At 41.0% G+C, this 15118-nt stretch overlaps 2 protein-coding genes across 8 annotated transcripts in view; one reads left to right on the top strand and one right to left on the bottom strand.

The window, feature by feature from the left end:
• CSPP1 (centrosome and spindle pole associated protein 1) overlaps nucleotides 1-4414 on the top strand; it is a 198077-nt gene extending 193663 nt beyond the window's left edge. For all 6 annotated transcript variants that reach the window (XM_087420484.1, XM_087420485.1, XM_087420483.1 and 3 more), the window contains 2 exons: nucleotides 1434-1572; nucleotides 3524-4414. In XM_087420484.1, coding sequence (XP_087276610.1) covers nucleotides 1434-1572; nucleotides 3524-3735 — 351 coding nt within the window. In that variant the 3' untranslated portion in view covers nucleotides 3736-4414. The remainder of the gene's footprint in view (nucleotides 1-1433; nucleotides 1573-3523) is intronic.
• A 1086-nt stretch (nucleotides 4415-5500) lies between these two features.
• The window catches only part of ARFGEF1 (ARF guanine nucleotide exchange factor 1), a 153729-nt gene continuing 144111 nt past the window's right edge, over nucleotides 5501-15118 (bottom strand). For both annotated transcript variants that reach the window (XM_087420482.1, XM_004436259.3), the window contains exons 35-39: nucleotides 13101-13240; nucleotides 11139-11307; nucleotides 9882-10020; nucleotides 8756-8873; nucleotides 5501-6958 (exon numbers count right to left, since the gene is read on the bottom strand). In XM_087420482.1, the coding sequence (XP_087276608.1) occupies nucleotides 6794-6958; nucleotides 8756-8873; nucleotides 9882-10020; nucleotides 11139-11307; nucleotides 13101-13240 (731 nt within the window). In that variant the 3' untranslated portion in view covers nucleotides 5501-6793. The remainder of the gene's footprint in view (nucleotides 6959-8755; nucleotides 8874-9881; nucleotides 10021-11138; nucleotides 11308-13100; nucleotides 13241-15118) is intronic.

The following is a 15118-nucleotide window of genomic DNA, read 5'->3' as shown; positions in this document are numbered from 1 at the left end:
TGTCTCTATAGATTTGCCTTTTCTGGACACACACAATATTTGGTCATTTGTTACTGGCTTCTTTCATTTTATTTTTTTCCCCAAAGGTCATCTAAGTTATAGCATGTCAGTACTTGATTCCTTTTTATTGCTGAATTAATATTTCATTGTATGGATGTTCCACATTTTGTTTATCCATTCAACACTTGACGGACATTTGGGTTGTTTCCACTTTTTGTCTCTTATGAATATTGCTGCTTTTAACATTTCATGTACAAGTTTTTTGATATTTTCTTGTCTCTTGCCTATATACCTAGGAGTAGAATTGTTGGGTTATATGGTAACTATGTTTAGCATTTTGAGGAACTACCAGACTGTTTTCCAAAGTGGCTGCACCATTTTCCATTTCCACCAGCGGTGTATGAAGGTTCCAGTTTCTTCACATCCTGGCCAACACTTGTTACTGTCTTTTTTTATAGCCATCCCAGTGAGTGTGCAGGAGTATCTCATTGTGGGTTTGATTTGTATTTCCCTGACTAATGATGTTGATCATCTTTTCATGTACCTCTTAGCCATTTGCCCATCTTGGGAGATAATGTCTATTCAGATCCTTTGCCCATTTTCAAATCAAGTTGTCTTTTTATTATTGAGTTGTTGGTTCTTTATATAGTCTGGATACATGTCCCATATTAGATGTATGATTTGCAAGTATTTTCTCTTATTCTATGGGCTGTCTTTTTACTTTCTTGATGGTGTCCATTGAAGTACAGAAGTTTCTAATTTTGATGAGGTACAACTTATGAATCTTCTCTTTTATCGATCATGCTTTTGGTGTCATATCTAAGAAACCATTGCCTAACCCAAGATCATGAAAGTTACTACTAAGAGTTTTATCATTTTCGCCTTTAAATTTAGGTCAGTGATCCACTTTGAGTTAATATTTGTGTATGGCGTGAGGCGTAGGAGTCTAAATTCATTCTTTTGTATGTGGACATCCAGCTGTTCCAGTACCATTGTTGAAAAGACTGTTCTTTCCCCTAGTGAATGTTGTTGACTCCTCTGTCCATAAATGTAAGGGTTTATTTCTGGACTCTAGTTTCGATTCCGTTGATCTGTATTTCTCCTTTTGCCACTACCACCCTGTCTTGATTACTGTAGTTGGGCTGATTTTTAGTCCCTGCTGTTTCAGTTTTTTCCCTGTATGTCTTATGATTCCCCACCTCTGTCTAGTCTGGCGGCATTTATATATTATCACAAATGCTATGCTTTCATCTGAGCCTGCATGGATAAACACTGGCAGTTAAAATACAAATACTGCAGACCTTTATTTGTTTTATTTTGTTCATCACACTGTACATTTATCAAGGGCAAGAACATGTTTTGTTTCACTGATTTATTCCAAACATATTTTATGTTAATGGTCTTTTCTCTGAAGTTCTCTTTTCTAACTACAGGATAAAAGTCATCCTAATGTACCACCAGATGGTCTCTCTTTAAAATCTGTATCCAGTTTAAATATCGATCATCTTAGAATGAGAAATGAGGAACGAATGCGAAGATTGAATGAACTTCAGAATAAACCTATCAATACAGGTAAATGGCCAAGTTTAATGGCCTAGAGTGAATTCTGTAAGCACTCTTAAACCTGCTTACTGGAAGTTTTCACTGATGGCTGAGGGACAGATGGAATATTTTGAAATCCTTTGAGTTGTAGGGCCTAGAACCTACAACTTATCCAGCAAACCAGGACTCAGGATTAATTTTACATCAGATTCTTTCTACCAGATAGGGTACTCATTTTCAGGTGGGTTCTAAACAGATGAAGTTTTTGCTTATTAAATATATCCAGGCTTTGCTTTCAACAGGGAAAATGCACATTAGTATCAGCATCTCACTTCTCTCACTGAAGTGAGAGATTAAAAGAAATTAACTTTAAAACTTTGAGATCTTCAGATAGTATGTCTATTACAAATTTGTAGTACTACAAAGAAATTTTTTTTACCTTTTTATTTGGCTTTCTGTACCATGGACAAAGCAAAATAGCCTCAGATTAATATTTGCTTTTTTTATAAGTCAAAGTTTAGTCTTCTCATTATGTTGGCCTTCGCTGTCTCTTATTGCTTTGGTTGCCAGCAGGTTAAAGCTTGTTCACCAAGCACGGGCAGGCAGGATGGTTCCTTAGGCAACTAATGGCTCCTTCCCCAGCCCTAGACCACCTTTTTTATGTCAGTGCTATTAGTCAGGACAAGGGGACAATTTTATAGTGATGAGTCCTATTATTAGTTTTAGCAAATTGTAGAGTGTTGTATCTGGACAATTCTCTTTAGTCTGTTAAGCTACATTACAATAATTTTCTAATGGCAATTTTCTTAAGATATTTTTAGATCCTACTTTTAATAACTGTGTTAATTTACATCTGTACTCATATAATCTCTAGCAGTTAAGGTGTCTGTTCTGATGGTAGTAATTCCATACCAAATACCAGCAACCATGGTAACTTGATGGAGCAGCACTTCTCATAGCATACCTGGGGAAATGGGGAACAGGGGGAAAGCAGTGCTTTCTTTTTAGCTAAAAGGAATTCTTTTTTTTTTTATAATTCAAAATTTTTTATTTGTATTCTAATTTGTTAGGAATTTTCTTTTAATCTATACTGAGAATTACCTGTTCCTCAATTTCTTTTAGAGCCAATAAGTTGAATTAATATTTAACAGTGATATATGTAAATTGAGAGAAGATAGAACATTTTAAGAATCTACTCTTTCAGAAAATTTTCAACTTCTAAACTTTTTTTTTTAACACTGTCCTTTCAAACAGGAGCTTTTTGATACGATGTGGATTGATTGTTCATTAAATTGATTGCACATATCCCTTTGCTGGGCTAATCCTTCACAGACCAGGAGATGTACTAATAATAATAAAAAAGAAATTGACATCACAGGGTAGGAAGACAGATTTTCCTCATGTTCTATCTAATAATAAGTAAGACAGATATGGAAGTTGAGTATAATCAATTCAATTAAATAATGAAACATAAATTAAGAGCTACTGCTTAATAGAGTAGACACAACCTCTTAGATTAGGTGTAAGAATGGAAGTAGTTTCCTAAAATGACTTGTAATTTCCTTACAATTATAGGTTGGGAATATTTGCAAAACCTTCCTTGCTAAATTAAAAAAAAAAAAGGTTTTGCGTGGCATCCATTCAGTTTCTCCTGAAGGTGACACAAAGCAAGATTGGATTGCCTACACTTCTACTGTCAACTTAATGTTTGGCGCAGTCTCCTTTGCTATCCTTGGAATCCCTATGGGTGCTGGTACCATGGAGTCACCTTGTTCAGTTTATTTTTTGTTTCATAAAATCTGCCCCTTCCTGGGTTTGCTTTCCTACCTCTAAAATGAGGGGTCTGGACAAAACAGTACAGTTTAGAACATAATATTGTGGGGAAATGGAGAGCTGTAATGGGTTAGACTACAGGAGATGTGTTCGCATCACCTGCCTGCCACCCATGTTACCTGAGTCACGTCTGTCTTGCCTTTTTTAGATGACGAAAGTTCATTGGTTGACCCTGATGACATCATGAGGCACGTGGGTGATGATGGAACAAACTCTGTAGCAACTGAGCCCTGGCTCCGCCCGGGCACCTCAGAAACACTGAAACGATTCATGGCAGAGCAACTGAACCAGGAGCAGCAGGAGGTTCCTGGAAAACCAGGCACTTTCAATTGGCAGGGCCTGTCTACTGCACACGGTTAAAATAAATCTGTATTGGACTCAGCAGTGCCTTTTAAGGTGAAAGAAATGTTAAATCTGAACCTTTAATAATATGTGCTACTTTTGGCTCCTAACCTGGAAGTTACTTATGTTCCATCTGTATATAAGGTATATTTTTCCCATGATGATGTATATGATGTCCATAAATAAAAGGCCATGATTATTAATGTCTATAATGTAGAATTATATAGAATTATTTTTTGTACTATTTTGCCATAAATTAGGGTGGCAGTGAACTCTTGGAATCAACTACCGTATGTGCATTAATTTAAATTCTGCTTGTCAGTAAGATAAGGTGAATAAAACACAAGTGTCTTAACAGTACTGTAAAACCAGACTACCCCTTGTTACATGTACATTTGCCATTGTTAATGATAATCAAAATAATTCATTTAGTAAATACATTGGGACTATTCCAGTTGCTATGTAATGAGAGAATCAAATGGGCTAGGCATTTCCATGTCATTTATAGCTACTGAGTCATATGGAGTCATATGACTCCATCATAAATGATGGGAGTCATAACTGATTTTATTCCCACGAGCCGTGCACTAAATGTTACACCTTTCTGCCTCTATTTTTGTGCCAATGAAGGCATTAAGATGACTAATTTATATGATTTAACTACTTCTTGATAGAAATAAATTATTTTTATTACCAATGTTGATTTCTTATTTTAACTGGAATTGAGGTTTCTAGACACAGTGTTTTAGAAGTTGAAGAGGCAGGAACACCCAGGGGTGAAGAAGGACAGAGACTGGAATCCGTGCTGCACCACCCCGGACCCCTGCATAAGTGGGCGGTCTTTCTAATCAATCAATCAATCACTCCAAGAGGTATCTTCAGAAAAGGAAAGATGAATTCAAATTCTGGGAAATAATTCTTAAGAGTCTTTCTTTAGCACCACAACAGCTGAGAGCACCCCCAGTGTTCCACTGACATAATTAATGGCAGACAAGACCAGATACATTTATCTCAAATGTGAAATTTCTCTATTTTCAATTTTAGCTGCATGTAAATATTTTTTTATATACAATTTTGTAATCTAACCATTGTTTATTTTACTGTAAAGATTGTTCTTATATCATCTATCTTCATCTGAAAGTAAGAGGAAAGGCTTGTCTCCTCTCGGGAGAGTGAGTCCTGATACTAGACCATAAAATAACGAACTGCCAGGTCATTTGAAACACTTACCCCTCAGCCTGGAAGACCTCGGTGGCTCCCAGCTCTAACATCCAGCTGAGTGTGAACAGGGCTGCATCTTGGGGGTAATAAATTATGGTGCGCTTATAAATGCATTGTTCAGTAACTGCTCATTATCTATCTGAGGGGTGTGAGAGCAAAGACGACTGAACACTTCTCCTGTCTTTTAACACAACCCTCAAAATAAATCATCTTGATGTGTTCCATTTTCCTTTTTAATGCTGTTGTTGTAACACACAACTTGAACTGCCTCCTAGGATACACAATGCCCCAGTGCAAACTGCCCCGAAGGGAACTTGAGCTCCTTCAGCATTATTCTAGGTTAATACACAAAATATTTATTATGAAAAGCCTATGGTTGAGAAAGCAGGGTGTGGGGGAGGATCTAATGCCAGACGCTGTTAAGAAAACATCAGAATTAAAGAATACTGAATTTGTAGGTCTGGCTGAAAATAGCTTTTCCTCTTTGTTTGGCTTTTAATGAAAAAAGTGAAGAATCAATGAAACATGGGGCTGTGGATGACACAGGTTTTGATTGCACTGATGAAATAATCCAAAAACTTTATTGACCTATAACCTGATTAGAATATGCCAGATGAGAATCAATATTGTACAGAAAGTTGTACAGAATTTTTTACATAGAAAACTTTACATCTGTACCATATACATTTTATCCATCTGAAAAAATTTTCTACATCCACTGTTAATACGGAATGCTTGACAATCTTGTTTTTTTAACCATCAGAGCACAATTCACAGTATGAATACATTTCCAGTAAATCTAACCTCCCCAAACCATGCCAGATTTGTTATTTTAATATATTCAACATTAAATTCTGTACAGAGAGTAAAATCTACACCAAGCCCCTCCACCCAAAAGAAAAGAAAAGAAAGTGACAGCAACCTAGATTCATTTTGCAGTGATTCAAGTTTCCGTCCATGAAGGATCATTTCTATTTTAATGGCTCATCTTTAAAAGCCCTAAGAGAAGTATACCACAGGTAGTTACGTCAGTGGGGATATTTTCTACCTTTTTGTTGTTGTTGTTGATCTTAACAACTGTCAGCCACAACAGCTTCTGGGCACATTAAACCCTCAAAATTACCACCTCCCCAGAAAAGGGCAAAACCAAAATCTCCACAAAATAAAAAAGACAAAAAAGTTCAACCCAAATGTTTAGTGCATTTGACAAAATATTATAGGTATTTAGCAAATGAATAAGAAAATAAAGAAAACAGTGCAGGAAGAACTATATAATGTTTAAGATTTTTATATTACAGACCTGCATCTCTGTACATTTTTCACAGAAGGATGATTACCAGTATCTCAGATAGCCTGAGTGTGCAAAAATCTTCAGAGTAAGAATACCATAGTTGCTAAATATCTTTTACCATGAACAATAATTTCTTCTTCTCCCCCCACCCCCCAATTATAAACATTTAATCCTTCAAAATACAGCTCTCCTGAGTTGTACTTCTTGCAGAAGTTCAAATCTTTACATCTATAGTTCTTTGGGTAAGTTTCACTTCCACACCTGCCAAAATATACGTGGTGCTCTCCCTACCGCTGAGGACAGGGAAGGACACATGAGCATAAGCTGATAACTGTGGCAACAGGCTTTCTGCTCAACACGAGCCCAGCGTGACAAACAGAATCCATCAGATAACGAAAAGGGACTGGAGCACTGCCAAGTTTCAGTTCTACTTCTAAGCATCTTTACCAGGAACCCTTAGACACTGCAATCAGAAAAACCATTTTCAGGTAGGAAACCTCAGCTCCAGGGTCCTTTTAAAGAGCGGAGGGATGTAAACGCCAACAGAAAAATATTAAGTTCCCATCATTGCTTGTTTAGTCCGAGTTCCTGCTCAGGTGGTTGTGATATCTGAAAAACTACTCCGATTCGCAGAAAAAATCTTCTAAGAACAGCACGAAGTTCAGGAATCAAGTCAAACTGCATAATTTCACATAAGAGAGGGTAGTAGAACGATGCATGAGCTTTAAACTGGGGGGAAAATGAATTTCTCCATTAGTAGTGCTCGCATTCAAAACCTCACGCTGCCCTTAGAGCCAAACCACTCTGGCGCACGCACTGGTCTCCACACACAGAGGAAAGGCGTCTGCGTAAAGCAGGGATTATACTGAATATGGAACTGAAAGACTGAGAAGTATTCAAGACACTCTTAATACAAGCATTAATCACTTAGCTAGCCTTATTTTGAAAAAAATTTTCTATTACATTTCCTTGATAAACTTAAGACAAATTTTTAGTATTTATCATTGTTTTTCCTGGGTAATAAGCAAAAGAAAGAAGCCAAGCAGGAACCACAGTTGAGTTTTTATAAGCTCTGGGTTATTGAAACTCTCTCTTATTTGTTAAGTGAAATTTTAATTTTTAGGGAAAATTCTACCTAATATCGCAATATAAAATACGCAGTCTCCAGGCAAAGATTATATATGCCATATTTATATTTGAATCCATATACATTGTCTCTTTGCTTTGTAGTTCCTTCATCTCTGAACACTAGTTGCCTGTTTTCTCTCTTTTTCTGCTCCCCGCACCCCACAAGGTACAAGGAAGCAGGATAACATAGTGTCAAGAAAGCAAGCCGTGGAGTAAGACTGGGTTTGGAGTCCTTCCCAGCCACACGGCTGCTGGTACCTTAGGTCACTTGTCCGAGCTCTACCTGGCCCAGGAGTCAGATGGAAATGCGTGTGGACCCCGAGCACATGACTTGGGATGAACATCTGTACGGTACTGAGTGCATCGCACAGCGCTCTGGGGTCCCATAGGCCTCCATGGTCCGAAGTGTCAAATGTCAGGCCACCTGACTAGGCATTTTTAAACCTAATCAGGGATCATGGCAACCACCGTTTCCATTTATGTCAGCTGTAAGTTGCTATATTTTTTTACCTTTTTTTTTCTTTTGAGGAAGATCAGCCCTGAGCTAACATCCATGCCAATCCTTCTCTTTTTGCTGAGGAAGACCGGCCCTGAGCTAACCTCTGTTGCCAATCCTCCTCCTCCCCGCCCCCCGTTCTCCCCAAAGCCCTAGTAGATAGTTGTATGTCACAGCTGCACATCCTTCTAGTTGCTGTATGTGGGATGCTGCCTCAGCATAGCCGACAAGCAGTGTGTCAGTGCGCGCCCAGATCCGAACCCGGGCCGCCAGTAGCAGACTGCGCGCACTTAACCACTAAGCCACGGGGCCGGCCCCGCTATATGTTTTTAAAGAGTGAAATGTGTATTTTTGAAAACTTTAAATATGTATTTATATTTACAGCTATATATTTGTATTTTATCTTTATTTCTACTAGTTTAAAATTCTTAAATGAGTTTATGGCCTGTTTGCTAGGGGCTCTGGGTCACATGGAACCAATAAAAATGCCAAAAGATGGCTGAAGCCCAGATGTAGCTTCAGGTAGGGGGCAGAGCGCACTTTTCAGAATGGGGCGGAAGGGGAAACTTCAGGGGTCAGAATGGGAATTGCAACGTGTTGGGGAACCCAGTAGCTTGTCAAGGTGTCCTAAAGGATTCGGATTCCTCCCTACTGAATCTCCTACAGAATCAGTGATTAGAGAACAAAGTGGGGTAAGGAGGGAGAAGACTGAGGGCCAACGAGGAGACAGAGGGAGGCCACGGGGGTCCGGCACAAAGCAGCAGTGTGGCCTGGGCTTTGCTTGCTCCACCGCTCAGAGCTCCTGGGCAGCGACTCTGCAACCGCACATGCTCACCTCCCACTCGTGCGCAATGGCGGGCAGACTAGAAATGCTGGGCCAGATAACAGTGTCTCATACTTACCCTATTATCACTTATCTTTAAAACTTTAGTTAGAAACAAAAGCAGTAAATTAGTCCAGGCTTCCCGATGACTTTCCGACGTTAGAGTAAGGAAGTAACTCAGAGCTTCACTGCAGACACTGTAACAGAAAAGGGGCACTTTACATGTGCCTGCATACCTGCTGGTACGGACATCACAGAGAACAACAACTGAGACGAAGAACGTAGTAAATACTCGCTATTAGGAACTTGCTAGATTCCATGTGCTTACATTAACTGGAGTGTCAATGGAAACATTTATGTTTTTCAAATTAGGAAGAAAACCAAACACTAAAAGAAGCCATTGCAACTCATCAGAAAATCCACATTTTCCTAAGTTTCACTGAATTCAAAGCTACTGTACAGTAGCACATACACAAGCCTGACGTCAAGACCTGGGCTGAAATTTGGGGTGGCTCCTCCTCTCACTAATTCTGAGGGTTTAGACTCTTCTGGGCCTTAAGAGTCTCATCAATAAAATGGGAAAACTGGGACTAGGTGATCTCTTCAAATTCTAAAATGTATGTAACTGGTCTCTGAGAACATCTATTCCCCAATTAGACACAAAAATACAATGCAGCTGATAGTATTCTTTCTGGATGGAATGTTTGACTCTTAGCATGAGTTTAAATGTTAAGGGACAGAATCTTAAGTTGTCATTAACCAGAAATAGAATGCAAAAAATGTATCACCAACAAAAACTCAAAATATTTTTTGAAACTAAATGCAGGCAGCCAAGTTTTCACTTTCACAAATGACCGATTTGTAAAAATAGAGCTATCTGTGGCGTGAAAAAGGCCTGAGAACTATAATATAGTTTGAAGTTTTTAAATTCTAAGAGAGAAAACTTTCTCCTTTGTCCTGGAACAGCAACAACAGACACGATTTGTTCATAATGTCACTAACTGTGCAAAAGCACGTTTGCCTGTAAGACTGTATTTAATTTTCACCATCTCTTCCTTATGCCCCAAGTTATCTGCTTAGTCCTGTAGCTTCTAATCAGGGGCCTGGGACATGGACTCTGCCCCCAGTGCAAAGCTAGTGGCCCTTTCCTGCTCAGTACCATCAGTCACACGGGTCAAAGGCAGAAACTTAGCCAAGAGTCTTACTTTAAAAGCCTTTGCTGGACCTCCTCCCAGGCACTAACGCGGCTCTCGTCCATGTACATCCGGAAGAGAATGCGCAGCCCACAGGCCAGGCTGCTTGTCTCCTGCTTCAGAAGGTTGGGTTTGGATTTGCCTTTGAAGCCTGAGAAGGGGAAGTTTCAGGATTAATCTGGGAAGGCATCTTACATAAAGGCAAAATAGCCTGTATGGAGGCACACGCTGAGTGCGTTCAGCTGTCACATCTGCTTACACAGCAGAGCTGCCCTGAGCCACAGCAGCCTGCTGGTGACCAGGGCCTTGCCACCCTTGAAGTGGCCCAAAAGGACAGGAGTCACAGAGAAGGCACGCCCCGAGACTGTACAGGGGAGGTGACTTCTATGTTTTGAATTTCCTCCCCTTTCAAGATGGGGTTATGAAATACAAAACAACTTTTGGCCTGGGAAAGTGGAACTCTTCAAACGAAACTGCACTTGAACGCCCCGTACAGCCGGCAACAGGCTCCCAACCAACAGGGGCAGGTGAACAGTTACAGCAGGGAGCCGTGTGAAGAGCCCAGCACAGGTGAAAGGGGAGTCTGGTGACCTTAGAAGGAACAGTCCCAGTCAAATGGTGGCAACAACCTGGGTTGAAGAAAGGGGAAAAAGAAGTAGACTACTCTCTTCAGAAGTCAGGCTGCAAAGGGAAGAGGATGAACCAAGCCATGGGCTTAACTCCAAGTTTAAAGAGACATGTTGAATTAAATCAAATACGCAAATGGAAAGCACCCAACACTCCACATGACAGAGTTTGATGTTCAGTAATCGGGCACTCCCTTCTCCCTTCTCCTGCTGCACTCTGCTGCCTCTCACTCTTCCAGAACTATTTTGTACCTAACAGGTACTGAGTAACTATTTCTTAAATAAAAAATTAACAATGTCAGTATAATTAATTATTATAAAGCTTGTTTTTTTATTTCAATTTTCCAACCTGTCCTAAAATAAATATACCTCCTCACTTCAAAACACTCACTTCCATTCTGACATATGGCATGTCAAATAACAGGTTGATTAAACCAGGGGGAAACAAACCCACGGAGGCAGTTATTTGGTTTACTGTAGACCAGAGAAAGATCTGGTGGGTAGACTGCCTTTCTACTATTATGTTAAGGTAAAAGTTCATACACAGACCTGAATTATACAATCAACGAATTCTGGTAAAAAGTAAACACCTATTGTACATCCATTAACGGTGAACATTAAATGTGAGACCCGCGCAGCTTACCTGCTTTCCACAGAGCAGTCCTCTGTTCATTGTTGGAATTAAATGCTTTTGCAAATCTGTGTGACTCTAATAAGCAGTCCAGTAGCTTAAAAAGTTGTTGTGATGTTAAAAAGCGGTACATTCCTTGGTCTTGAGTATCAACTCGAACATCAAAGTCCACGGCATCTCTCTTTGGAAAATAAACCACCACAGCGAGCGCACATGCATGCGCGCGCGAGCACACACACACAGAGTCACAAATTTTAGTAAATTTAGAACTCAATGCTCCCGCAAGACCAGTTTTACAAGCCATAGAATTTAATCTGTTCTATCTCAATAGAAAATAGGAAAAGGGCCATCTTTTGTTATTGAATTTCTAGAATCTTCGTTCCATGCATGCTAGTCACCAAGCACCACCTCCTGTCTTTCCAGTTCCCTTCTCACGATGCCTGACTCCAGGAGCTCTGCCCCTACCAGCCCATACAGCCATTCCCCCACTCCTCCTCACTGTGCTCACCCCTCAGGTCTTCAGTGCTCTTCTTAACCAGGTGGGAGTCCACGGACTGCGATTATAATTATTCTCTTGCTTAACCCCTCACCTCCCCTTTTTAGTAACTGGCTGCAAAACGGCCTACTTCACATCTGCACCCACACAATAAACAGGACTGGAGAAGAACAGACTGGTTTCTCTTGAACCCAGTGGGCTCTGGGTCCTGCCCAGCAATCCTCCTGCGCTTCCCCCGTCCACTTTCCTGGACGACTAGCTCATGTTTTCACTTCTCTCCTCAAGTATCTGAAACCTTTGCAACCTCACCTGGTAGATGACTTTTCTTCCTATCTTAGTGAGAAACCAGGAGCTATCAGAAGAGATCTCCCACAAACTCCCATCAGCAAATGGACCAAACTTCCTGCATTTATAACCCATACACTTTTGCTTGCCTTCCTGTTTCAATGCATGAACCATCCTGTGCTTCTATTCAAGACAGCCTCCCAGGGACTTGGCAGTAGGTGTCATCTCCATTCACTCAAAAAGATTGCTCTAACAACTGTCCCTCCCTCTCTGCACTGTTTTTCTCTCTCTCCGGGAGAACTCTCATCAGGGGACATGCTGCAATTCTGCCAGTCTTAGAGACAAAACAAAGCAAACCCTCGTCTTGACCCCCCTCATCCTCCTCCAGCTATTACCCCATTTCTCTGTACCCTTTACAGCAAAACTCCTTGACAGAGAAATCAAAATTGGCTATCTGCAATTTCTCTACTCTCTTGTATCCATTACAATAATGCTTTTTTTTTTTTTTTTTTTTTGTGAGGAGATCAGCCCTGTGCTAACATCCGCCAATCCTCCTCTTCTTTTGCTGAGGAAGACGGCCCTGGGCTAACATCTGTGCCCATCTTCCTCCACTTTATATGGGACGCCGCCACAGCATGGCTTGCCAAGCAGTGCGTCGGTGCGCTCCCGGGATCCGAACCAGCGAACCCCGGGCCGCCGCAGCGGAGCGCGCGCACTTAACCGCTTGCGCCACCGGGCCGGCCCCTACAATAATGCTTTTATCGTTAACATTATAATTAAACACAACGTCAAGGTCACTAAAGTCCACAAATTGCCAGAGGGCAATTCTCAGATGGAATATTACTTGACCTATGGAGCATTCTGACAAAGTTGACCACAACCTTTTTCTTAAAACATTTTCTTCTGGCTTCCAGGACCACCCAGTCTCCTGGTCTCCCCCTGCCCCACTGACTCTTGTTCTCAGACTCCTGATCAGCTGCCTCGTCACCAGGAGCTTGGGCCCTGACCTTCCTCCCAGCTCTGTCCACACTCACTGCCTTGGTGATATCGTCCAGTCCCAGGGTTTAAAATGACACCCATGTGATGAAGACCCCCCCCAATTAAATCTCTAGTTTGCCCTCTGCTTGGAAGCCCAGCCTGTTACAGCTGACTTCCTTCTCAACAGAACAGCGGCCGTCCTCACGCCGCCTTACCTGTGCTGCAGCTAAGTTTTCCGCGTCTTCCTTCTTACTTGTGGCTGGGAAGAACACAATGTTGTCGATAGTCTGGATGAGTTCCAGCTGCACAACACATTTAATCAACAGGGCAGCAAACAATTTTTGTTCTGGAAATTCTGTGAGGAAACCGACCCCAATGCACATGCAAACAAAAATTATTTTGAATCCTTTATAATTTCTATGACATTACAATGCTAAGGAAACATTAACATGTATGAAGATAACTCACACATATCACACTGAGGAGGACACACTGCTTTTACACATAAGCACTACTCAGTAAAAGTTTAATCAATATTTAGAAAAGCCTTAGAAAATTACTTTTTATATAAACAAAAATATTCTAAATGACTTAGAACACTGAATATGTTCAAGAAAGTTCCACTACAAATTTTAAAATACAATTTAGGTTATTCTTTAATAAAATTTAACAAATGGATTGAAAGCTAAAACTTTAATAGCATTTACTGTAAAGCCAAGTTTGATCTTTGAAATTAGGTAATATAAAAACCTAAACCAAAAGAAAACAATAGGGGCCAGCCCTGTGGCGTAGTGGTTAAGTGCACGTGCTCCGCTGCTGGCGGCCCGGGTTCGGATCCCAGGCGTGCACTGATGCACTGCTTGTCAGGCCATGCTGTGGCAGGGTGCCGTATAAAGTGGAAGAAGATGGGCACAGATGCTAGCTCAGAGCCGGTCTTCCTCAGCAAAAAGAGGAGGATTGGCATGGATGCTAGCTCCGGGCTGATCTTCCTCACCAAAAAAAAAAAAAAAAAAAAAAGGAAAACGAGGAACTGGATCTGTGAGACAGGAAATGAGGGACAGCCAAGAATTCTGACAAATGAGGCAATATTGTGGGTTAATCACAGCACATGTTTTATTTGGATCCAGGTTAGTAATTGTAGCTAAAATGACCTCAAATTTTCAAATGGATCCATAAGCAATCTATAAAAAGTTATGCTAAGCACATTCCTACCAAAGTAACCAAAATGCAAAGTCACAAAAGTGCTCTCCACGTCGCCCTGTAGCTGAAACATAACTACCTCCCTCTATCCTGAATAAATGAGCTCAACGGGGCGTTTCTGACAATCCACCAGCCTATAAGGACATATTTGTAGAAGAATTTTCCATTTCACTGACCATCCCAGTAAAACAAAGGAAGACGTGCAAGGTTAGGAAGGATGGCTCAGCTACTGAAATGCTGCAAGAGCTCGGCAGCGTTGACACAGGGCTTCATGGCCTAGCCCCAAGGCCACACCTTCCTCCTGGGTTCTCAGGGGCAGCTTTCCAGTGAGCTTTTCAGGAGGCAGAAGACTGCTCAAGGGGAGCTGCCTGTTCATCAGCCTCAGGGCAATGACTCCAGCACTGGATGACTTCACAATCCTTCCATTTCTTTCTACTTTTGCTTTTATTACCAGTTCCTTTATCTGGCACGATTATGGAAGCTAAATTAATGTTTTGGGGATTTGGGGGAATAGCAAAATAAGTTGCTTAGTTAAATTTATTCTTATTTAGGTTATTAATAAAGGTTCCTTTCCAGATGGTCTTCATAAATACTCCTGTATTTAACACTTAGTTCTCAGTACTAGATCTCAAGTCAAAGAATCAAAGAAAACAAAGAAACCCACAAGTCCCAAGGCTGTCTCTTCCTCTTAAGCATCTCCTTCCTAGTCTTTTACCACAGTCACAGCCAACACGGACCAGTCCTTCATGCACCTCTCTCATTCAAGTCAGGAAAACATCCTCAGCCCCTGCAGCAAGAGACCCCTGGCAGCAACCTGGACTCCGAGGGGACCTGGGAGCAGGCTGAGGTCTAAGGAGACGCATTCTCACCAGCTCCAGGGTGTTAGGAGCTTTCAGCAGAGTGAACTGTGAGTCTGGCCGATGAGGCTCCACTCTGACTGAACTAGGGGAGCTGGGTCTCCCCACACTTTCCACTGTCCTTTCAGAACTGGAGGATGAGATTCCTAACTTCAGTCTCACTGGACTGACAAGGA

The sequence above is a fragment of the Ceratotherium simum genome, chromosome 31 (assembly GCF_057802395.1).
Source record: "Ceratotherium simum simum isolate JZ-2026a chromosome 31, ASM5780239v1, whole genome shotgun sequence".
Lineage (NCBI taxonomy): Eukaryota > Metazoa > Chordata > Mammalia > Perissodactyla > Rhinocerotidae > Ceratotherium > Ceratotherium simum.
The sequence above is the reverse complement of the archived record's forward strand: the minus strand, read 5'-3'. Positions and strand labels throughout refer to the sequence as shown.